The sequence below is a fragment of the Engystomops pustulosus genome, chromosome 4, assembly GCF_040894005.1.
Source record: "Engystomops pustulosus chromosome 4, aEngPut4.maternal, whole genome shotgun sequence".
Taxonomy (NCBI): Eukaryota; Metazoa; Chordata; class Amphibia; order Anura; family Leptodactylidae; genus Engystomops; species Engystomops pustulosus.
In genome coordinates, this window is record NC_092414.1 from 139741302 (window position 1) to 139767565 (window position 26264).

At 40.5% G+C, this 26264-nt stretch overlaps 1 protein-coding gene and 1 long non-coding RNA gene across 2 annotated transcripts in view; one reads left to right on the forward strand and one right to left on the reverse strand.

Annotated features, from left to right (window-relative positions):
- The window catches only part of LOC140127265 (uncharacterized), a 32345-nt gene extending 6081 nt beyond the window's left edge, over positions 1-26264 (forward strand). The window contains exons 2-3 of the long non-coding RNA XR_011854971.1: positions 21908-22087; positions 24702-26264. This is a non-coding gene — a long non-coding RNA (uncharacterized lncRNA). The remainder of the gene's footprint in view (positions 1-21907; positions 22088-24701) is intronic.
- On the reverse strand, positions 256-24848 carry CRABP1 (cellular retinoic acid binding protein 1). The gene is made up of 4 exons (XM_072147715.1): positions 24652-24848; positions 21885-22063; positions 12774-12887; positions 256-4730 (listed from the first exon to the last, which is right to left on the reverse strand). Exons 1-4 carry the CDS (start codon positions 24719-24721, stop codon positions 4680-4682), a joined length of 414 nt encoding a protein of 137 aa, XP_072003816.1. The 5' UTR covers positions 24722-24848; the 3' UTR covers positions 256-4679.

The window sequence follows — 26264 nt, forward strand, 5'->3', positions numbered from 1 at the left end:
AGTACACAATACAAAAACATTGCAGAAGGTATTCAAGGAGTGGTGCTATGGCATTGCAACCCCTTCAGTCATGAAGGGTCAAATTCAGACTGTGTCCTTATGAAATGCAGCCTTGGTTCACATGTTCAGACCATTTTAAACCTTATATCTGAAGAAGTGTGTTGTATGCTGGTTGCACTCAACATTTTGACAGTCACTTAGAAACTTGCATAATATACATTAGGCAGAATTGATTAATCCATTATAAGCCATTAGTAGAAGTAATGCATTGTTCCCATTTATTATGAAATCCACAGTTTAAAATGGCAACTTCTACAACATGATGTGTATTTTTTTAAATAGTATATTTATTTCCATTTAGGGCAATTTATAAATGCAGTTTATTCTAGAATTCCATAACTGTAGGATTTCCTCTTAAATTTAGTTTAAACTTTCTTCCAGCCAAAGGAGAAATGACTTGATCTTATGAATCAGAAGAGCACTAATATGTACAATAAACATACCTGAGTGTTTGTTGCTTGAATTTGATGCTGTTATATAAGTGTTCTATTAAAAAAAAACCTTTATTTCATGTGAAAACTGCATGTGGTCTCTTATCAGTTTTTTTATGGCAAGAGCAGGCATGGTTTAAGTTAATCAGATCGTTCCGGATTTACTGGCCACTCAGATCTGTCAAATAACAGATCCATTTAAAAATAATAAAGACCTAAAACCTGCATAATATCTGTGAGCCCATCTGTGCCCTGGCAAGTTTATTGTTATGATATAGACATACGAATCCACATCATTTTTTCCCATTAAATATATAAAACTGACTCATTCATATGAAATAAAATGTGAGCATTGTTGTATATCACAAAAAATATTCTCGTGTCCCTGTGGCAAGATTGAACTAGGCCAGAGCAGCTATGAGGAAAAGTTATCACATTGGGCAGGAAACCACAAAGAACTATTTGACATTATTGACAAATCATGTGACTTTTATGGAACTCTTTTGTTTTGTTTTTTCCTAAAAGGGGTTTTCTGATTTACAAAAAAAAAGTGAACACTTTTTAGTGTAATTAAATAAAATAAGAAATTGTTTTCCCCCACCATATCCAGTGCAAACACCACTCCTGAAGCAATGAGGTCATCATTTTTGGCTGCAGTATTATTAAAGGGGGTGTTCATATTTTTGTAATGGTAACTTACTGATATATATCTGTTAAAAATTCTGCAACACTCTTGATATGTAAAGTAAAATCCCAGGTTCAGAAATGCCTTGAACTCCATCTGTCCATAACCAATCTAACTTCCAGGACCTTATGTGTTACCTTAGTATTTCTAAATACAGTCTTAAGCGTCTGGAAGGGCAGTTGGTTATGGACAGTGGGGACCACAACAGGAGCAGATTAATATGGCCATGGACCCTGGGATGTATGAAAATTGTGAGCCATTACAAGTGTAATTATTTAATGGCATTTACTTCCTTGATATGGTACTATAATCAAGCTACTTAGGAAATGAGGGGGTTCTCTGCTGTCAACTTTTAGTTCTGCAGTTTGAGGACCTTTGGATGACTTTCAAAGGTCCTAGAAGGACGCCCGTATAAATATGTGTTGAGAGCTTGAGGATTTCATGACTGGACATCCTTTTCAAACTTGACGATTGGTTCAGTTGGTCATGAGCCCCCTAGAAGCATTGAGCTCCAGGTGGCCACCCAAACCGCCTATATTATAATTTACTACTGGACCACAAGACCATCCATCTGCCCCCATTTTATGGGCAGGTACGATAGCTGACGGGGCAAAAGACATTTCTTGACCAGGCGGCTTTACTTTACATTTCAGGCAATCAGTACACGTACAAAAAAAAAGACATGAAGTAAAGTGTCCAACCCCTTTAAGATGCCCATGTACCAGTGCAGCCAATCAGTAACTTCAGTAGTATATGGCTCTTGACTGTTATGTGCTGCAGGGTTCTATGCATGTCACCATGCACCCAAGAAAGAAAACACAGGCAGAGGTGACAATGTTGCATAGCTAGAAGTGGCAAGCTGAAAATAAAATAGCTGGCAAGCATGGATTTTGTTATTTTACTACATTTAATGCTGCTGCTTTTTTAAAATAAAGAAAAAAACTTTCGTTGAACATATTATAGATTATATTAGGCATTTGAAAGAGTGAAACTCTACAATTCAGCATTAGAAGCTAAATCCAAGCATAAACAAGAGGTTCTACATGTAAAAGAAGTGGTATATATGATTCCTGTATCTTCATTCTGCTGCCTTCCTTGTGGCTCAGAATTACTTCTTGTGAACAAGGTGAGTGTTTTACACAACAAAGACAACCTGCAAACACCATTTTATCAATATGAACTAGGAGGTATAAAATGTGTCTAATTATATGAAAATATGTGTATCTAATAAAAAAAATGGTCATCAAATCCATTTCAATATTCTGGATACATTGTTAAACAAAATAAAATTGTAAACATACCATAATAATAAATGAACTTCTAATCCCATAAGGTTGGAGGCAATACTGTGGCTTCACAGACGGAGAATCCCAAAAGACAGTGCGAGCTTATTGGACACATTTCCTAAATGCTGTCTGACAACTTTAGGTTTGGTCACATAGACATTTGTCTTTAAGGCATTGTTCACCATTTTTAATGGCTGCATTTTACTAATGGCACTGTAGTTTTAGATCTGAATCATGTGTTAAAGGTGCTCTTTAAGTAAGAGATATCATTAAGTAAATGATACACTTACATATTTTGCCATTTACACTCTGGGCTTATATACCAATTGTTTAGCTGTAGGTTTTTAAGTGCCTATTGGGTAAAAAAAAATAGTGAGCATAAAACTTAAATACTGTATATCAAACAGCTAATCTAGACATATCTAGAATCAGAATGACTGTTCTATCGGGACTCCTGGTAAAACATAGTGGTACAAGTAATAGCAGAAGTGCTTGGCAGGATCTATGAATAAAGTTAGCACCAGTGCAGAGTTCTAGATTATCCTTAAATTATGCCATCAAAATCAATCGTGATAAACCAGGGGTATCTGGGACTGTGGTCATTTTATATTTGCTATCCATTGCTTCCTCCCTTCTAATTTTCAACATTCCCAGAGCCAGAATAACATTTGGGGAATGTTAACAGAGGCCCTCAATGCTTTAGCTTCATAGGCTGTTTCACTGTCTCCCTCAGCACTCCCACCACCTACCCTAGTATTTGCACTGCAGTAGAGGAAGTTTCAACACATAGGGGGTCATTTACTAAGGGCCCGATTCGCGTTTTCCCGACGTGTTACCCGAATATTTCCGATTTGCGCCGCTTGTACATGAATTGCCCCGGGTTTTTGGCGCACGCGATCGGATTGTGGCGCATCGGGGCCGGCATGCGCGCGACAGAAATCGGGGGGGCGAGGCCGAACGAAAACCCGACGTATTCGGAAAAACCGCCGCATTTAAAAACCGAAAATGTGTCGCTTGGGGAGCGCTCACCTTCACCTTCTATGGGATGGTGCATTCCGGGGCGTTAAGATTATTTTTGGCGCTGCAGCGCCACCTGGTGGACGGCGGAGGAACTACCATCTTAAATCCCAGCCGGACCCGAATCCTGTGCAGAGAACGCGCCGCTGGATCGCGAATGGGCCGGGTAAGTAAATGTGCCCCATAGAGGTAGGTGGAAGTGTTCCATGCACACTGTAACAGCTTGTGAAGCTGCAGCATGGATGGGCTCCTGTAGCCCTTCAGGCTCATTAGCATAATTTTAAAAGTTGATTTTAGAAGGAAGAAGGCCATGGATAACAAATATAAGAAGATTCACACAGTAACATTGTCTGGATCTATAAGTAAGTGCCATGTTATCATGCTTGATTTTTATGGTAGATTTCCTTTAAAGGGAATCTGTCATCAGGTTTTCAATATTAAACCTATTGACAGGTTCCCACAGTGCGCACACTGTTTTTAGGTGAAAAAACCATGGTTCCTATCGGCAGAAAGTCAACTTCGTAAGTTTACCTGGTACCTTGCCAGAAGGCTCAACAAGTCACAAGGGGTGTGTGTTATATGTGCAAGTGTGACTCAGCTCACATCCCCGGCAGCTCCCTCATTCCCCCCTCTCTACAGTTGACATCATCTGCTACTATAGATGAATTCTTGTGCTTGTACACTCGCCGCTCTGCATACGTGGGGAGTGGGGAGAAGCCGCTCCTGTACAGTGGGCCGGTAGAAGACCCAAACCCACTCCGCTTCTCATTGAGCATGACTTATGCAGGCCAGTGAATGCACAGTAATTCAACTGTAGAAGTGGCGGATGTCAGCTGAAGGGAGGGGGAAGAGGGAGATGCTGGAGAAATAACACACAGCCCTTGTTACTCAATGAGCCTTCTGGCAGGGTCTCAGGTAATCTCTGCCGATAGGAACTTTGGATTTTTTTTTACCTTAGAACAGTGTGGTCACAAATAAGTATACTGCTGGGGGAACTGATTACAAGTTCCCTTTAACATCTTTGGAGATTTATTCTTTCAATTGATAACTGCATTTTGTAAGAACGCAATCTGATTTACTAGTGGATTACAACACTGTTTCAAATCTTAAAATATACAACGGGTTATGTGTAACAAGAAGATGATGCCTATGTTATGGAAGGACATAGGAGGATTCCGAGAGCGCAGACAAATTTGCTCCTCAAGCTCTCACATATAGCCTTGTGCAGACTACGTCATCAGCTCCAAACACCTGTAAGAATAAATATTTCAGTTAGTTTCCTCTTCTACCAGGGTCTCTCCATGTAGAGAATGCTGTTCATGAATAAAGTATTACAAGATGATTGTGATTGTGATGTAAGGAGATAGTGTTAACTTGACCACTGTTAGTTATTTCAGTTCAATTTCATTTTTCTTTGTTTACTGTGCGTGTATGAGAGTGCCTGTATACGTGTGCATGTAAACTGTGTATGTATGCATGTATACTATGAGTGTAATCATACTGTGTATGTGTATACTGTATACTGTGCGTTTATCAGTGTATATGCATACTGTATGCATGTGTATACACTCCTAAATAGAGATGGAATACTCTTAATAAATACAAGAACTTTAATAAATAAACTTCATATAAAAACAATTTCAAAAATGGAGGATAGGATAGACATTCCAGAAAATGACATAATTGCCCTGGTTGGAGTTCAATCTTGTTTGTACTAATACTTTAGCACGTTATACTGATATCCAGACAAATGTTGCTACTGGGCTTTGTCCCTATATTTCTGTACTGTAATGCAGCACAATAGTTGCTGTATAATCAGTTGAGGACATTAACAATTGAAGGCCTCTCTAGACCCGGTTTTTGAAATTGTTTGTGCGTATGTATTCTGTGCGAGGGTATATGCATGTGTCCTGGCACAGTGGGGGATATGTATCATAGTTTTTTCTTTCTGTGGTGAATTTTTGAGAGATTTGACAACTCTTCTTTGCGCCTTATGATCATGTCTTTTTGCTTGTGATACATGTTCAGTTTTTCCTATGCTGGCAGGCACAAATTTTGGATTCTTTTTGAGACTTTTTGTTGCAAATGCACATGGGCACAAGCCATGAGAGGATGTAATATGCAGGAGTGGAAACTACTGTAAATGTTGGATTTGAGGCTGTCTCCTGCATTTTTAAGTTCTCTAGTCACACCCCGGGGAGAAGACGACATATGAGGCTGGGGTCACACATGATGTAAAGGGTGCGGTCACACGTTGTGTTTTGGTTGCGTTTTAATTGTGTTTTGAACCGTACAACCACATTACAAAACGCATAGCAAATGCAATGTTAACGTATGCAAATCACCTCTCCTCAGCTGTTGTAATGTGTTGCCAAATGCAATTAAAACACAATCAAAGTGTGACCTCACCCTTAGAAGTTAACAATAAATTTTAAAAAATGTAAATGCAATAATGTATGACTTTTCAAAAAACATGAAAAAAAATCCTTCTTTTTCACCTGTCCTGGATCAGGTGCAGATTTACGCCTAAAAAGTCGCAAACATAAGCAAAAAAAAGTGATACATAAGGCACACTGCACAAGGTGCAGACCAAGGCGTACTTGAAAAATGACAGCAAAAGTCACAGTGAAAAGTCACAAAAATCACAAAAGCCGCAAAAATTAAACAACTAGACTAGCAAAAAATAAAGATACATGTCCCCCAGTGTCTCTCACTTAGTTTGAGCTAGGTTTGGTTACCACATCTATGCAAGGTTCAGTAATGATCTATACACAATAAGCTTGGTTCTTTTACCATATCTATAGAGTAAGCTTGGTTCTGTTGCCATATGTATACAGTAAGTTTCATTGTGGTACCATATAGTAAGCTTTGTTTTATTTCCATATCTGTACAGTAAGCTGTCACGGATGCGCCCACGATCCTTGGCGCGGATCGTGGGCACACCCGTGCCCTTCTCGGTGCCGCGGTCCCGCTCCCCGGCCCGGACTTACCACTCCAACGCTCCTGCTTCCCGACTAGGTCGCATGCAGGCTCTCCTAGACATAAAGGGCCAGCGTCCTCCTGATTGGACCTCGCTAATCTGGCTCGCCCTTATAATCCGACACCTCCCTTCCTGCCTCGACGGAGCCCTCCTGTGTTACCAGTCTTCCTCCCTGTTGCTGTGTTATCAGTGTTCCTCTGTGTTCCTGTCATCCGCTCCTGGCTGCCTGTTCCATCTACCAGTTTCTGCCTCCCAGTATCGCATGCCAGCAACTTTGGTCCTGCCGTGAGTCCCAGCTTATCCTTCCAAGCTGTACACCTGCTGTCATCCCATGCTCGGACTGTGTCAGGCCTAGTCGCACCAATGGAACGACCTGGTGGCACACTGCCGCAGCAAGACCATCCCACTTTGAGGCGGGCTCTGGCGTAGACCAGGTGCCACTTAGACTCCGGTCCTGGGTGTCGGCTAGTACCATCATCATCTCCCGTGGTGGTCCAGAGGGTCCACAGACTCTTCCCTAAGACAGTTTGTTCACTACGAACTGTGACATAAGCTTTTGCAGGTTACCATATATATATATATATATATATATATATATATATATATACACTCACCAGCCACTTTATTAGGTACACCTGTCCAACTGCTCGTTAACACTTAATTTCTAATCAGCCAATCACATGGCGGCAACTCAGTGCATTTAGGCATGTAGACATGGTCAAGACAATCTCTTGCAGTTCAAACCGAGCATCAGTATGGGGAAGAAAGGTGATTTGAGTGCCTTTGAACGTGGCATGGTTGTTGGTGCCAGAAGGGCTGGTCTGAGTATTTCAGAAACTGCTGATCTACTGGGATTTCCATGCACAACCATCTCTAGGGTTTACAGAGAATGGTCCAAAAAAGAAAAAACATCCAGTGAGCGGCAGCTCTGTGGGCGGAAATGCCTTGTTGATGCTAGAGGTCAGAGGAGAATAGGCAGACTGGTTCGAGGTGATAGAAAGGCAACAGTGACTCAAATCGCCACCAGTTACAACCAAGGTAGACAGAAGAGCATCTCTGAACGCACAGTACATCGAACTTTGAGGCAGATGGGCTACAGCAGCAGAAGACCACACCAGGTGCCACTCCTTTCAGCTAAGAACAGGAAACTGAGGCTACAATTTGAACAAGCTCATGGAAATTGGACAGTAGAAGATTGGAAAAACGTTGCCTGGTCTGATGAGTCTCGATTTCTGCTGCGACATTCGGATGGTAGGGTCAGAATTTGCCGTCAACAACATGAAAGCATGAATCCATCCTGCCTTGTATCAACGGTTCAGGCTGGTGGTGGTGGTGTCATGGTGTGGGGGATATTTTCTTGGCACTCTTTGGTCTCATTGGTACCAATTGAGCATCATTGCAACGCCACAGCCTACCTGAGTATTGTTGCTGACCATGTCCATCCCTTTATGACCACAAAGTATCCAACATCTGATGGCTACTTTCAGCAGGATAATGCGCCATGTAATAAAGCTGGAATCATCTCAGACTGGTTTCTTGAACATGACAATGAGTTCACTGTACTCAAATGGCCTCCACAGTCACCAGATCTCAATCCAATAGAGCATCTTTGGGATGTGGTGGAACGGGAGATTCGCATCATGGATGTGCAGCCGACAAATCTGCGGCAACTGTGTGATGCCATCATGTCAATATGGACCAAAATCTCTGAGGAATGCTTCCAACACCTTGTTGAATCTATGCCACGAAGAATTGAGGCAGTTCTGAAGGCAAAAGGTGGTCCAACCCGTTACTAGCATGGTGTACCTAATAAAGTGGCCGGTGAGTGTAATATATATATATATATACAGAAAGCTTGGTTCTGTTACCATATTTATACAGTAAGCTCGGTTCTGTTACCACATCCATCTAGAAAGCTTGGTTCTGTTCTAGCTTCTATACAGTATTGACTAATTAATTTAGGTTGTGTATGTTAATGTGTATTATGGGAAGGATTAACCAGACTCTTACATAATAGCAAATCATTCCTTGTTCCCACATAAAATAACCAACAGTCACAGTGTACCTGAAGCAGCTTATTTTCTTCTCTTGAACAAAAACCAGTGCACTCCGGGCATAGTGTGCATATATCTGGCAGATTAGGAGGGCTGTTTAACACTTTAGAAAGCGTAATGCAGAGACATTGGGGCAGATTTACTTACCCGGTCCATTCGCGATCCAGCGGCGCGTTCTCTGCGGTGGATTCGGGTCCGGCCGGGATTCACTAAGGTAGTTCCTCCGCCGTCCACCAGATGTCGCTGCTGCGCTAAAGTTCCCCAAGGCCCGCTGGAATGCCCTGAAATTCACCGGCCTATACCTGGTGAAGGTAAGTGCAAGTTTCGCAACGCATTTTTTTTTTTTAAATGTGGCGGGTTTTTTTTTTCCGAATCCGTCGGGTTTTCCCGGGGCAATACAGGGGAGATCGGCGCAAATCGGAAATATTCGGGTAACACGTCGGGAAAAAGCGAATCGGCCCCTTAGTAAATGACCCCATTAGCTTACCAGTACCAATAGGGGACATAAGCACTGTAAGTGCCTAGGCTTAAACTCTAGATACAGCTCTGGCCACCACCCTCTAGCCAGTGCCATGATTATAGGTCAAATGTGGTGTTCAGGAGGTGTAGGTTGGCCACTTCAATTGCTGAAAGTGCTGAAGGACACGGGACATCAGTGGAAGTCCCAAAAATGGCTGCCTGCAGGTCATGTGAAGATGTAGAGAGAGCAAGTTATCCTAGTATAATATGGGTGGATTGATTATTATTATGCTACAACTTGACAAACTTTGATATTTTTAATATACCGCATTTTTCGGAATATAAGATGCTTCTTACTACAGGACGCACCCCAGATTTAGGCTTCTAAAAAAGGAAAAATATATTTTACCCTATTAAAATATCCCTGTTTGTCGCACTAAAGCACAACACACACAGATCTGCTACATCCATGTATTTACACACACAGCACTGCTTCATCCATATAGTTACATACACAGCTTTGCTTCATCCATACAGTTACACACATAGCACTGCTTCATCCATACAGTTACACACATAGCACTGCTTCATCCATACAGTTACACACATAGCACTGCTTCATCCATACAGTTACACACATAGCACTGCTTCATCCATACAGTTACACACAGCTCTACTATACAAATAAAGACACACACTGCTCTACTATACACACACAGAACCCATTCCCCTCTTACCCTGTCCTAGCCCAGCATGTCCCCATTCTCGGCAGCATGTGGCGATGTAAGAAGCATGTGATCAGTCACATGATTCTGACATCACCACAGGTCCTGTAGGAAGAGAGCAGTATGGAGGCTCCTCTCTGGGAGATTGGGTGCAGCTCTATATCAGGGAATCCTCCGATCTCCATTACAGCAGTCAGGAGGGTCTGGCAGTGCTGGATCCTCCTGACCTTTTGGTCTGTAAGACGCAGGTACTTTTTAGCAAGATTTTTTCTTGCAAAAAAGTGTGTCTTATAGTCCAAAAAATACGGTAATTTCCTTTAAGCAGGGAATTCTATTATGAGATGGAAGAGCTACCCTTTTATTACAGAAAAACCTCCAGCACTGCAAAAAATAGATATAAATCATAATAAAATCTTTATGGCCCCCTGTGATCCTAGTAGCCTATAAAAACTAGTAGGGTGACTTTTGGCAGGAGTGCAAGTGAGTCAGGTTTGGTGATGAGTGAAAGATGTGAAAGTGAATTTTATAATTAGGGAAAAATGATAATAAAGGCAATTTTGGAGAGGAAACAATATTTTAGACCAGGGTTTTAATGAGCAAATCACAATGACCTCTTTGTATATGGATAATGTTAATGAGAGTTTGGTCATGAAACAAAGACCTTCCTGTGTTAATATGATGTTCTTATTGACCTCAGTGTCTGGCCAGCTCATCAGTATAAACTAATGAGGAGCATTAGGATCGCTAAGTGTCAATGTGGCCTGTGTACAATGTCATTTAATGATTCCTCTGTCACACACAACAATGGGTGCCAGATATAGCACTTTGTACTCTGCTACTATTACATAGACTCATTAGTATAATAAAGTGTACCCTTTCACCAGAAAATATGTTAACACATATTTCTGCTTAATTTCTCTTAAAATGAATGTCTTCACATATGCAAATGATGGACAGTGAAATTGTGGCAATATTTCCTTCTCACTTATTAATATGATAATTGATGCCACTCATTTCATATTATTACATAACTGGGTACCTGTCCACTAACACAAGCATTGCTCTTTTTAGCAGCTTTTTGTGTCTAATAAAGGGATGATTTCACGCAGGAAACCCCTCAATATGTCCCATATGGAGCATAAATTCAAGGTTTTCCTCTGGAGACAACTCTTTCAGGATGAGGACAAACTGGGCTGATTCAGTGCCCCCAATGTATCAAAAAAGTGCAAACTGCACTATGTGCAGAGGGCGCTAGATTCATGAATTGTGGTGCAGATTCCTCACGAATCTGGTGCCCCCTGCACTCCTACAGCAGAATGCACCATTTTTTAGTGCACTTTGTTCATGATGCAGAATAATAATAATAATCTTTATTTATATAGCGCCATCAAATTCCACAGTTGCACAGACAGTAGCGCCCGTTCTGACTAAGCACTAACAAACCCTTTTGTCTTGTCGGACACAGTGCAGCCACTGGTGCAGACATGTGCAAGCAGTATGCATGTTCATTCTAATGCAAAGTAAGACAGAAAACTGGTGCAAACACTTCAAGAAATGTGGACCACTGTGTCAAAACTTGGGCCACTTCTGCACTCTTAAAGTACAATTGTAAAGTATACAAACTTTTGCCTAGCACTGCACTAGGGCAAAATAAGCAGTTCTCTAATTTACACTCATTGGGGCAGATTTACTTACCCGGTCCAGTCGCGATCCAGCGGCGCGTTCTCCAACGCTGAATCGGGTTCTTCCAGGATTCACTAAGGTCGTGCGCTTGATGTCCACTAGGTGTCGCCGCTGAAGTCCGTCCGAATTCACCTCCTTCGTCTCGGTGTATGTGAGTGCTATTTTCGCGACAAAATTCTTTTATTAAATTCTGCCCCCCGATTTCTGTCGCGTGAAAGCTGGCGCCACAATCCGGTCACGACCGCCAAAATCCCAGGGCAATTAAGCGCAAATCGGAAAAACCCGGCGGAAATACGTGTTTCGGACCCTTAGTAAATTGGCTATAATAGACTATTAAATATTTAAAAGTTGCACTTTAAGGAACTTATAGAAACATATTGCATAGTAGAAACTCACATGTATATATGTATGTATATATATATATATATATATATATATATATATATATATATGTGTGTGTGTGTATATACACAGGGTGTAACAAAAAGTTTGGGACACTGTTTTATCTTGCAAAATACAGATTGAATTGAACAAAAATTTAAGTGTCAAATATTTTTCGAAAAACTGCAATATCAATCTTTGCATCCTACCCCCTGGGGGTGGAGCAACTTAATAATCTTAGGAGCCCTCATTTCTTATTGCAGATTACTTTGATTTGAACTTTTTCAATTTTGGTGACAGATGGAGCTTTAATCAGCAAAACTCTAAATATGTGCAAAAACGTTGAAAAAAGGACTATTTCAATAAATACACATCAGATCCAAAATCTGAAAATAGACATATGCAATATTTTTATGAAAGCTATCCAATGTTACCAAATTTGAGAACTTAATGTAGAGCATTCAAACATTGAAAACATTTTAGGCAAAATTTCCAACTTCAGAGTGGAGGAGATTTGAAGAGAACCTTTCACCATAAACCTCCATTATAAACCTCACACAATACGTTAGAGACTGATTCAGGCATTCCAATAATTCTATTGCTGTTTCTGTACGATTCCACTGTGCCGTAAAAACACCTTTTATTTTTTCTCAGTTGACCCCTGTATCCAGAGCTCTCGGGTCCAGGCAAGCTCTCCTTGCCTCCTCTCTGCCGTCTATCCACTAATTGCGCTGCCACACTGCCCCTCTGCCCTGCCCTTTTCTACACATCACTATCCTCCCGTTCCCTCTGGTGGTGCAAATGTGATGCGTCTGTATCTTTGAAGTCGTCCTGTTTCCCCCTGGCTACCTCCTCCTCCGGCAATCTTACTACCAAACTTGTTGAACTGAACCAACAATCCAAGAGGTGGTGTTACAGGGCTGGGTATGACATACAGAATGCACAGATGTATTAAACTTGTGTTATATATATATATATATATATATATATATATATATATATATTGGCTCACCAGTATCAGTTCATCCCCTACAAGCTCTCGAGTCCAGTAAGTCTTGGGCCCTGTCCCATCCACGAGAGTCTGCTTACAGTAGATCTTATTTTCTTTTTCCCAAATTGGAAAACTCTGTTAAGTTCAAAACAAACAACAAATCACTGTAAGTTATGTTATGAAATATGCAATATTAAGCAAGAGCAATCCTAATAATAACTAATTGTCACTGGACCCTTTATAAATTCTGTTACAATTCATTCTTATAGAAGCTGTAAAATAATAGAAAACACATAGAAAAAAATGTTCTGTCACAATATTGAAAAGCAAAAATCAACAAAATTTTGGTTGTTGCAGTTCCTGTAGATCTTTTTATAAAATGTACCTTAACACCTTAACCATTTAACGACGTGGCCTAAAAATGCTTTAATGACCGGGACATTTTTAGTGAATTTTCGTACACATGGGGCTAGTTAAAATATGTGATAAAAGTTTAAAGGTTTTCTTTTCATTTTTAATTTTATTTGGGGTTAAAAGTGGAAAAAGGCATTTTTTTGCAATTTATAATATATATATTTTTTACATTTTCAAATGAACTCAAAATGAATATTATTAATGAATTTCCTATTTTGTTTTTGTTGTTTTGATATATAAAATGTATAATCTCGAGCAAATCTCTCTACTATACTCTATTTTCAATGCGCTTTATAGAACTTGCGCTGCCAGTTCTCCCTGCCAAGAAAGCCAAAGGCAGCCAGCAAGTTTCGTTGCGCATAGAACTTACAATGTCCCTGCGCATATTGCCAGTGTGTACCCCAACCTGCTTCTGAGGCTGCAATGTCCTGGGCAACATGGACTAAATATGGTGGTACTGCCCCATAGTTGCCTCCCTCTGGAACCGTGTGAATACTCTCATCCGCTCTCTGTTAGTAACGCAATACCTGTCACTCCAGCAGTACTCCTACTAGGAAGTAAACCAGCAAAGGTTAAAAATAAAGCCCATTGTTTAGACCAATTTAGAGCTATAGCGACTAGAATTCACCTAGAAGCTAAATGGAAATCTCTGGACTTATCCTTTACCGCAACGAAGAACAGAATCAACCTACTAATGCTGTTTGAGGTGACTAGGACAGACACCTTCCCACTGTTTGAAGGGATATGGAACCCGTGGAACCCACCCCCGAGAGAGCTATATCCCTGTCACCCTAACTGTAACATGGCTCCAGCACTTCTCCACATGTAGTCTTGTTCTATCCATATTCCAAACTATACAGATCTTGTGATCTTGCAACCTGTATGCTTTTCTCCTTTCCCCTGTGTCCCCGCCCCTTCCCTGGTTTCCCTATGTTTTGTTTTGAATGATACAAAAGCGAGCTATGTATCAAGAAATTCTGTTTTCATTACTAATCCCCCTGTGTGAGGTACATTTTGCACCTTGACCTATTTTAAGACATTTTCCTATGTTTTTTCAAACAATAAAACCTTGTTGAAACTAAAAATATGGTGGTTGGAAAAACAGTACCAGTGTGGAGGAAACCTTCTGAGTGTATCCATTTATCATGTATCCATTATTTTTCCATAATCTCACAACTCTATCATTTGCCAACAATGGAGTAAGTCCAAGTTTTGATCTGCCATTGATTGTTAGTTTTGGTAGATTAGTTTATAGAACAAATTTAGATTTAAATAAATTCTAACTCTCATTACAACATCCATTTATAAGATAGATGTGTGTTTTGTTCCTTTTCATGTTCTTGAATGAATGAGGCATATTATTATGCATATTTTTTTAGTTAATCAATGTATAAATGATATTATTGTTTCAAAACTGAAACTAGGCACCCATGAATTAAAACGTTTAGCAATTTCAGATTTCTATGTAATTGTGTCTCATGTTGCAAGTAAACTTACAAGTCCCTCACATATAGATAATCACTTATTACTGCAGTCACTTCACCAGTGCAGGAATTCTACCCACCAAGTCTAAATGCAAAAGACCCGTGGAGTGGAAGTTCCTTCCAATGGTTTCCCACTATGGCAACCAACCTAATGGGGCAGATTTATCAAGCTGTCTGAAAGTCAGAATATTTCTAGTTGCCCATGGCAACCAATCACAGCTCCCCTATAAAATATTAATGAGCACTGGTTAAATGAAAGCTGAGCTGTGATTGGTTGCCATGGGCAACTAGAAATATTCTGACTTTCAGCTTGATAAATCTGCCCCAATGTGTACAGTACATCTACATTGTGTTATTTAGGTATAATTATTAGGTTACCAAACTAGAATATAATTTCTATACAAAAATATTCTCTGTAATACACCTGTAATATATAAAATCACATCATTATTATACAGTATGAAGTAGCCAAATAGCAGGAAAGAATCATAATGTATGTGTTAAATACAATATTATGTTATTATGGAATATAATTTATCAATAACTTGCCTCTATTGCATTAAGAGTGGCCAGTCTGTTTTTCTGGTTTTGGGATTCAATAAAATCCATCTTCACGCCTGAATGGGCAAATGTATGACGATTCGAGACAGCTTTATAAATCATGGAGTCATGCCTTGCTGTGTCAGGTTTAATATACACTATGGGGACTATGTAATGTCTGGGATGTAATCATGTAGCCAATTCACGTTCAGTGTGACAGTCAAAGATATATACACCTCACAGTAGCCCATTATGGGTGTCATCTATTATACTAATGTACTTTCATTGACAGCAGTACCATGTCTGGCTAATTTGCTGTGTGTGTTCATAACACTTTTACTACTTGCCTTATTACACTAAGTGGGTAACACTTTGTTTTATGATTATTTTTATTGGATCTATCTGGAAAATTGAAATAAGACTTCCCTATTTTTACACTTAGGCAGGAAGTGATAAGTATAGCTTACTGCAGCAGTAATATTTCAGCAGAATCCATGAACTTCATATGTATAATCAGTGAACTTCACTGCTTATCTGTAGCCACTGGCTTATCTTTTAGCTATCAGGTTCTATGGACAAGCAAAATACAATGAAATAATCAAAAGTGCAAAGATTTTTCCTGTGGATCCCGTATCCAGAGGAGTATTATATTTGATCACTCACATGATCCCTGAAATGTAAGAGAAGCAGATTGCTAAATTTATGTATCCTATGGCAGCTGGGCCGGATTAAGGTTGGTGGGGGCCCCTGGGCGCAAAATCTGGTGGATACGCATGCATACACGTTCTCCTGCTCACTATCCACTATACCCGCAGTAACACCGCTACATACAGCCGCCTCGTCCGCAGTAACACCGCTACATACAGCCACCTCACCCCCAGTAACACAGCTACATACAGCCGCCTCGCTCCCAGTAACACAGCTAAATACAGTTGCCTCTTCCCCAGTAACACCGCTACATACAGCCGCCTCATTCCCAGTAACACAGGTACATACAGCCGCCTTGCTCCCAGTAACACAGCTACATACAGCTGCCTCGCCCCCAGTAACACAGCTACATACAGCCACCTCACCCCCAGTAACACAGCTACATACAGCCGCCTCATCCCCAGTAACACAGCTACATACAGCTGCCTCTCCCCCAGTAACACAGCTACATACAGCTGCCTCGCCCCCAGTAACACAGCTACATACATCCACCTCACCCCCAGTAACACAGCTACATACAGCCGCCTCACTCCCGGTAACACAGCTACACACAGCCGCCTCATCCCCAGTAACACAACTACATACAGCCGCCTCTCCCCCAGTAACACATCTACATACAGCCTCCTCGCCACCAGTAACACAGCTACATACAGCTGCCTGCTGCAAATACAGACACATTCAGTATATACCGGTGCGGTATCTCGGTGGTGGGATGCGGAGGATGACTGCTTGTTCCAGGGGGGGGCGCCTGAGGATGGGAGGTATTGAGTGGAGGGCAGCTAAATGTTCCGGCCGGGGTGGTGGGCGCCAAGCGGAGGGCGGCTGAATGTTCTGGCGGGGGGGGGGGGTGGCGTCTAGCGGAGGACGGCTGAATGTTCCGGCGGGGGGGGGGGGGGGAAGCGGAGGATGGCTGCCTGTTCGGGCAGGGGGGGTGGGGTGGCGGGGGGATGCAGGGTAAGGCTGCTTGTTCCGGGGGGGGGAGCGAGCGGGATTCCGAGCGGGCGGGGATGCCTGGCAATGCAGCGGGATGGGCGGGCAGGGGGTGGAGGGCTCGGCCATGCAGCTGAAGGGCGGGGAGGCGGTAACTTGTGCCGGGGGGTGGACAGGTGGGCGGGCAGGCCATGCAAGGGGATATGCGTGGAGGTGGTGACCTGTGCCGAGGTCGGGCGGACGACTAAGGGAGGCGGTGGCTGAGGAGTCAGGGACCGGGGGAACGCGATCTGGTGGGGGCCCCCTGTGGGGGCAAGATGGTGGGGGCCCCGGGGCTCGAGCCCGGGGAGCCCCGCCTATAATCCGGCCCTGTATGGCAGAAAGATTTATAAGAAAAGTAGAAGAGTTGCAACTATAAATGAGTGCAGTAATCGTTCGGGCAGGTAGTCTGCAACCATAGTATCGTTGTATATAAGGTTGGAAAAAGACCAACAAGTCCAACCTTAAAACAATTAAATTAAACAACTGTTTCTCTCCCATAACCCGTGATATTTTTTCTCTCCAGAAAGGCATCCAGGCCTCTCTTGAACATGTACATAGAGTCTACCATAACAACCTCCTGAGGCAGAGAGTTCCACAGTCTCACTGCTCTTACAGTAAAGTACCTTTGTCTATGTTGATGGTAGAATCACCTCTCCTCTAGGCGTAGAGGATGCCCCCTTGTCCTGGTCACAGGCCTACATTTAAAAAGATCTTTGGAGAGTTCTCCCCTGTGTCTGAACATACAGCTAATCAATATAATTGTCAGAACCCACAAATTGTTCTGATGCGATCAGGTTTCAGGCTTCTTGCTGGAAAACCACACCCAGAGCTGCTTGTGATTGACAGCTCCCTTTCTGATCTTTGGGAAAGCTGGGTGTGTCCTTGAACTGGTTTTGTCTGCAGCTAGGGTTTGAGTGATGGACGGCTGAGACAGTCAGTGCTGGAGGTAGTGTCCATTACTACCTTATATTCTCCCCAGCCCCTTCATTGGGTGCTAGTTATTCAGTCTCCTGTGTTCTATAGTGTTCTTGCGTTTCTTACTCTTCTGTATTCCGGTTACCTGTCCGCTACACAATCCGGCAGCTGCCTGATGAAGTAAGTTTTCCTGTCATCTTGTAGGGTAACTCAGGGACCCTTGGTTAGGTTTCAGATAGCGGGTTCACCCTAGTCAGGGAAGTTTATTTGCTGTAGGCAGGGCCTTAGCCCGCAGGGACATCGCAGGGTGAATTCGCCACCACTTACCTAGTCTGACAGCTAGCGCCAAACCTGGTTGTAGTTGCGCAGTTGCTGGACAGGTACTGACATAATAACCAGCCTTACTTACACTATGGAGGCCATGGAAGCTGTTGTTAGTCAGTTACAAAGTCTGACTCACATGGTTCAGAACCTGTCTGAACATGTGCAGCAGCAGGAACAGCGCCTCCCTTTGATTTGAGGTCAGTCAGTGTATGAGCATAAGGTTAAGCTTCCTGATCTCTTCGCTGGAGACAAAAGACTTTTTTTTCCCTTCAGGGAGAGTTGCAAGCTGTATTTCTGCCTTAGGCCCCAGTCTTCTGGTAATGATGCCCAGAGGGTAGACATCATCATGTCAGTCCTGCGTGGAAGCCCTCAGGAGTGGGCATTTTCTTTAGACACTGATGCACCAGAGGTGTCCTCAGTAGGTCTATTTTCTTAGCTTTAGGATGTTTATATGAGGAACCAGATAAAACTAGTTTTGCTGAAGCTCAGTTAACTGTCTTACGTCAGGGATTATTGCTTTAAATTCAGGAGATTGTCCATTCCTAGTGGATGGAATGATAGAGCTTTAAGATACCAATTTAGATCGGGTCTGTGTGATGCTATTAAAAATCTGTTAGTGGGACATCCTGAGCCTAAGACCTTAGAACACGCCATGACTTTAGCAGTCAGAGTAGACAGACGTCTTAGAGAATGTAAGCATGAACGTGAGTCCGTCTTACCTGATCCTTCTTCCACTTTCTTACCTGCTCTATCTAAAGAGACCCTAGGAAATACTGTAGAGCCCATGCAAATAGAAGTGGAAGAGCCTATGCAGATGGAAGTGGGAGTTATGTCTCCCAGCAATGCAGAGATCGTAAGAGGAATGTCCTGTGCATCTACTGTGCGAACTCCGGTCATTTCATTGAGTCCTGTCCTGTCAGACCTCCGGTGAAGAAGCATCAGCATCTAAGTGATAATCGAGAAGGTCACTTAGGTGCCGAGGTATTTCAGAAAACACAGATGAGGTCAACTGTTGTTGGTTCCTTGACTAAGGATAAGATGTCTGACAAGGCCATTCATTGTTGACTCTGGGTCTGAGCGCTGCAAGTCCATTAACCTTGAGTTATGTGGTATACAAAACCCTGAACCTGTGTCTGTTTTGCCTCCTAAGGTTGATGTGTCTGCTAGTGAGCCAAACTTATTTATTGTCATCTGTAATAATCAAGATCTCGCTCCTGATAACACCCCTGCAGATAAGCTATTTGTACCTGTCCAACACCAAGTCAAGGTTATGGAGGAATGTCATGGTACTACACTTGCTGAACATTCTGGAATCACTGCTACTAGAAATGTGATTTCTGAATCTTATTAATGGCCTAAATGGTCACATGATGTTCAGGAATATGTTGCAGCATGTAGTCTTGTGTCGGTTTCTGTGCCTGTATCTGTATTCCAGTTACCTGTCCGCTCCACCATCCAGCAGCTGCAAGACAATGTAAGTTTTCTTGTCATCTTGTAGGGTAACTCAGGGACCCTTAGTTAGGTTTCAGATAGCAGGATCGCCCTTGTCAGGGCAGTTTATCTGCTGTAGGCAGGACCTTAGCCCGCAGGGACGTTGCAGGGAGAGTTCACCACCACTTACCTAGTCTGACAGCTAGCGCCAAGCCTGGTTGTGGTTGAGCAGTTGCTGGACAGGGGCTAACAATGTTTCAATATTTTATTCTGGCCATTCCGTACAAAAAAAAGTAAATATATTGACTGTGAAAAATGCAAACTAGTAGCTTATCACCAGACCTCGATGCTATAGTGCAATGACAACGCCAAAGTTCTACTGCAACCATAAGAAACAAAATGTCCATGACTGCATCTTCAGTGGCAATGTAACCTCCACAAACTGCGGTCTGCAGCAAATGGACAGCATTGCCATCTGGTATGTCAGACATCAGTCTACTGTTTATACTTTTTGCTAATTGGAAGACTTGTTGTGTTTCCAAATTTTTATAGGTTTTTGAACTTTATTGAAGTTTCATAAATTCTTCTTCCTATTATACGACCAGTGCAGAGTTCAGTGCAGTGCAACACTTGCAGAGCTCAGTGTCTTTTAGACCCTTAGCAAACATTTTAATACAGTCATGTGCTACCCAATTTCAGTACAGGTAGCACACGGCCACATTCACTATAATGGGCAATACAGCCATCCATTTAAATGTCCGTATTGCCCCCCGTACCGTGGACAGAAAAGAGTATTCTCCATCCTTTCTCATATGTACTGCCTGGCTGCAAGGCTTCTGGAGAGGGAAACGGTGATGTGCGCTCACCCCTCCCCTTCTCCAGCCGGCGGTTTACTTTGCCTGGGTCCCAGCCCAGATGTGTCATGTGTTTGTGTGAAAGAAGCCTTAGATGTATGTTGTATTCAACCTAATATATAAATGCAGTCCCATATCACTCCCATAGCTAGACTCTGTCTTATCTGTTGAAGGTACACCTATTGCAGAAATAAGGAATTTGTTAATCAACTATAGAACTATACAGTGAGAGAGATTTATTAAATTGTGAAGTCATTTACACCAAAAAACATCCGAAATGCCTTGGGCCACATCTATTAAGGGTATTAGACACTTTTCTTACCGGTATGACATAATGGAACTAGACTCAGAATGAAAAACCTATTGAACAAAAATTATGCAATTGCTCCAAAATTGTGGCACAGTAAATTTAACCCCTACAAAGCATCACTATTGCAGAGGTTCAAATGCTTAATGCTGGTATACTTTTAATAGGTATATTAGCTGACTCATCTGTTATACACATTACTTATCTTTATGTCCAGCATTATGCCCCGGAAGCACTTCTAATCCAACTGCTGCCTCCTCTGGCCCTCCCTTTCGGATGACGTCAGCTTGCTGAATGCGTTACCCTCTACTGCTGAGGCGGCAGGAGGGGGGGTTGCCAGAGGAAGTAACGGGCCTGTTAGAAATTATGCCGGAGCCTGGAGACACCCCAGGTTCATTAACAATTTCTCATATTTATAAATGATGAGACGGCTAATACACCTTATAACGCTAGGCCAGCAATAAGCATTTCAACTTCTACAACACACTGGTGGTGCTTTGAAAAGGCTACAACAATTAGTAGTAGATTTCTTTTAAATAGCAGTACTTGGATATGCTTTCTACTGTTATATGATGTTGAAAAAACCATGTCTCTTAAAATGCAAGCGAGGGGCTGGGTGGGCCTAAGAAATTGGATAATGGCATTAAGAGGTGTAACCTGAAACTACTGAGACCTAGTACAAAATCTGTAGCAGGATTTATAAGTACATAAAATGTTTATAGTACTGGTCTTTATACTCTTGGGCCAATGACAACTTATGGGGCCCTAAGGCTCCTGAAACAGAACCCACAATGAGATTTTATGTTTCCTATCACTTAAAGTCAATGTTTTAATGTCTACTCTTGTATATTGTCCAAGAAATAAGTATTGGGAAAATACTTTTTTCAGAACAGAGGTGGAAAGTAAGGTTTATGAGATCCGTGGGGTCCACATAAGATTAAAGTGAACATCTTAAAGACAGCTGTCATCATACCATGTATATACATATTTTACCTTTTTCAGAGTCTTATTTACCTACTATTTTGCATACATTTACACCCTTCTTCTTGCATGGTTAGCACTAGACTCTTGATTCCTGATATGTTCTACTAGTATATAATACTGTATATATGGCTGTTAATAATCAAACATGTACAGTATCTGTAGATTTTGCATTAATGCATTTCAGAAGAGTATAATCTACCTTGCATTTTCTGCCATCCACAGTCTCCTCATCAAATTCTTCTCCAACTGTGAATTGGATCTCTGTGGTTCTGACTGTGGTAGATGTCTTAATATAAAACTGGTCTCCATTCTGGCGGATCTCTACGTGAGGCTTTGATGCTGCAGCCACTGCCACCTTCCTGAGCATTGCATTTACACCTATATCATCATACAACATCACATGTAAGTATTAAACTGTTCCAATTTATCCACAGCAGGAACATATGACCTTTTCACAAGACTAATTGAATAAATTGTTTAACTTAATTTGGGTAAAAGGTAAAAATAATAAATAGTCTCATATTGCAGTAATATTGATCTGCACTAATAGTGAGCCAAGTGTAAATGGTTATAATGTGCAATGGTTATTACAGCTGATTCCACTTTATTGATTTCGTAAATGAATATGAATGGGCCACTTGGCTGAACTGAAGCCAAAATGGTGCAGTGCCATGCAGAAGATTTATAAAACCATTTTATTCTAGAATGGATCTAATAAGAAATGGCGATTATGATTATTTGTATTAGTCTTTTGACAACCACCATTATAGAACATCTATATGGGCAGCTACATATGGTCACATGTTGTGATATTTTACCTTGCAAATAATTATTTATATTTATATAATAATTCATAGTGCTTGCAAAAAGGGTGTGAAAATTAGTTTTAATTTGTCACATAATGTCTAAAGAAACAATGCCTACAACGTTATATTGTGGGATTTCCACACATACATAGTGACCGTGTTCTGAATGACCACATTCTGGTAGCATATTTTAACGTTCATTAATTGTTATTTTACATTGATTGTATATTATTGCTTACAGTAGAGGGTGGTACATTTCATTTAGGCGTTTTCTTTTTTTTAAATACTGGGCTTCATGAGTCCCAATGCCTTCAATTGGGTTAGGGTCCAGTATGGATTGTATTTTTAATTGGTTTCTGATTTTTGGGACTTTTAATGTTGTTTTGAATACCATTTTCTCAAATCCATCTGCGTCTTGTTTTTGTATTTACACATGTTAACTGTGTATTATATTTAGCCCTCCATGAATATCCACATTAGTCATTTGTGGGAGTACATCTGTATTTTCCTGTGTCAGTCTGGTTTTCATTTTGGATCTCTTTCCTTTCATTTTTTTATGTGTTTTTGTATTTATTATATCATATATATATATATATATATATATATATATATATATATATATATATATATATATATATATATATCATGCCATATTATATTGGCATGAATTTGTATTAGTTTAGTTTTTGTAATGATTATGCATTCAAGCAGGCACATTTAGTGCACTGATAGTTTTCTATATACCAGTTTTGTGTGCTTGTTGCTCCAGGAGTCCACCATGAAGAGTTAAATTTGCTTTGTAGTATTTGTAGCCAGCAATGAATCATTTAAATTAAATTTTAATCATTAAAAGATGGACAATTCAGAAACAAAGGGACTGTGGAGATCTTAGGATGGGCACTAAGTGAATACAGTTTCATACTAAGTCAAAAGGTTTTTCGTGATAAAAAAAATCTCCAGCTGAAAATATTGCCAGCATGACAAGGCATGACATATACTCAGCCTGACAAGAACTTATTCACAGGCTTAATTCTCTAGTGCAATACCTACATCAGCCTAAGTAGGTCTCACAAGATACTGTCTGTGACCAGATTCTTGTGCTCCCCAAGGAGCAAATACTGTAAAAATGTAAAATGTCAACATTTTCTCTATGTGAAATAAACAATTTTCATTTACATTTAATATTAGGTATTTTTTTTTCTTATTTACTTCTAAAATAATTGAAGTCAAACACTTCTTACATATTATTGTATGAATCAGTACTGGCGTTTGCATTGCATTTGTCAAGCATTATCTGCCTTGTGTTGGTATATAAAATAATGTTTATTAATTTGTTATTTAGTATATTTTTTAAATTTACTATTGGCAGACCTTTCCTCAATGTACATTTAGAAAAACTAATTAGGACTTATAAATACAGTATGTGTTCCTTCAACATTTCTAGAGTAGTTTTACTATACCAAGTTCACCATCCAATCAAAATGCTACAATAAGTATTAATTCAATATTTGTAGCCATTTTGTCTTAGTTGATTTGGTAATCTACCTGTAGATCCTACCTTATTACAAAATCAGTTATGATCATATTGTTTTCTAATTAACTTTTTAGAACACATACATGGGAAGAACATGTAAGGTTTGTAGGTACAGAGCTCCATTTGTCACTTTTTTATGCAAAGTCATTAATCGAATATCTAATTTAGTAGATTTACCTGCAGTCAGGTGATAAAACTATGACAAACTCAGCATTACTACATCTGCAAATGTCTATATGTACAAAGAAATATAAAAATAAGAAATGTCAAACATATTTACATAATACAAATGATCACATTGCTTCAATATTCTATAAAATTCTTAATTAAGAACACTGCTATAGTATGTGAATTAGAATATGTTTGAATGGAAAAATGAGAAAGGTTTATCCACATATAGCTTGGTAGCATGATACTTCCCTGCATTCAGTATGCAAAACCTTGAGATATAGATAGAATTAAGATTTTGTATACTGAATGAAGCAAAGTATCATGCTACCAAGCTATCTGTGGAGATACATACATATATTAGTCAAGGATCCTGTGAAAGCAAATAAATTCACGTATCATGTAAAAAAAATCAGCCATTAATTAAGATGAATTACAAAATTATTTTCCAATCTTACCAAGAGCTTTCAGAAGTTCATCAAAATTCTCACTGCTTTTCATTTTCCAGATTCCTGCAAAATTTGGCATGATGTATGTGCTATTTCCACACAGGCAGTGAGCAGAGTAGAAATGAAGGAACTCAGAAAGGATCACCCTAAGCGGACGTTGTGATTCCAGCCAGACGTCTAAATGAGTCCTGTCTTATTCTCTCATGTGTGTCATTGTGATGGAAGAGCGAACGGGTGCCCCTCCTTCTGCCCTCTCCACTGCCCCCTTCTGAAATGTCAGATTTTCATTATGAATATAAGCACCTTACGAGGAAATAGCCACTATATAGAAATCATCTATAGGATTCTGTTTCTGCTGTGGTTTCTGTGCTGAAGTCTAATGGATGAACTGCTAAAGTGGTTTTATTGTTCCAAGTTGAAATGATCACTTTAGGTATCTTTCCATATATAAAGAAACCTAGTTTTTTAAAATTTAGAAATTTGATCCAGACTTGTTCAGTACAGGCGGTCCCCTACTTACAGACCTGACTTACAGACGACCCATAGTTACAAACGGACCTTTGGAAATTGGTAATTTACTGTACTTTAGCCTTAGGCTACAATAAACAGCTATAACAGTTATCACAGGTGTCTGTAATTAAGCTTTACTGTTAATCCTGGTTGTTATGACAATGCAACATTTTTAAAATCCAATTGTCACAGAAACAAAAAAAAAATTGGCTGGGGTTACAATGATAAAATATACAGTTCCGACTTGCATACAAATTGAGCTTAATAACAAACCTACAGAACCTGTCCTGTGCGTTACCGGGGGACTGCCTGGTACAAAAAAAATAGGTACTCCATAGATTGCAAGCAGAGTTCTGATTCCTGTTGTTTCATCTGACCATGTTATTACTATGCAATGTCTTATTTTGTCTGTATCTGTATATGTACCCCATGATCCGTAAACTATTTCGGTGTATTATGGTGTTATATAAAGAGGTATTTATTTGATAAATGGAAAATAAATTGGTATTTTCACTCTGAAACTATTGAATGGTCAGAATTTTGAGTAATGATAATGCAATAAGTTTACCTGCAGCTGCTTGTAACCATATTGTACAGTATAGTAATACCTTGCCATCACTTTTCAGTTCAAGTCACAATGTAGGAAATAGTGGCAAACTGATATACAAAAAAATCTTTATATATGTCTGTGTGCCTAGCATCTGCATGGGATGTGGACTGATATTCTGAGTAATGTTTAAAGAAAATGTACCATGAAAATCAAGCATAAAATGTACCATGAAAATCAAGAATAAACCAGGGATACTTACTTAAAGATCCAGGCACTGTGTCTGTGGTAATCTTTTTATATTTGTTACCCATGGCCTCCTTCCTTCTAAAATCAACTTTTACAAGTTATGTACAATTATGCTAATGAGTCTGAGTGGCTCTGGGGGTGTTTCTAGAGCTCCTCAGGGCTGCAGTGTCACAGGCTGTTACATTGAGCAGAATATGTATGATCCTCACATCTCTCCCACTTCACCTGTCCTGCTCATTTTATCAACTAATGCAAAGACATGACTGAGGGGCTCTGGAAACACCCCTTCAGACTCATTAGCATACATTTTAAAGAA

Excerpts from the sequence above, each read along its gene's own strand:
- CRABP1 (XM_072147715.1), bottom strand. The coding sequence starts at position 24,721 with ATGCCAAATTTTGCAGGAATCTGGAAAATGAAAAGCAGTGAGAATTTT. Across the intron at positions 12,888-21,884 it reads TGGATGGCAGAAAATGCAAG|AGTTTTCCAATTTGGGAAAA; the intron begins GTAGATTATACT and ends TGAACTTAACAG. Across the intron at positions 4,731-12,773 it reads TAGGGGATGAACTGATACTG|GTGTTTGGAGCTGATGACGT; the intron begins GTGAGCCAATAT and ends TTATTCTTACAG.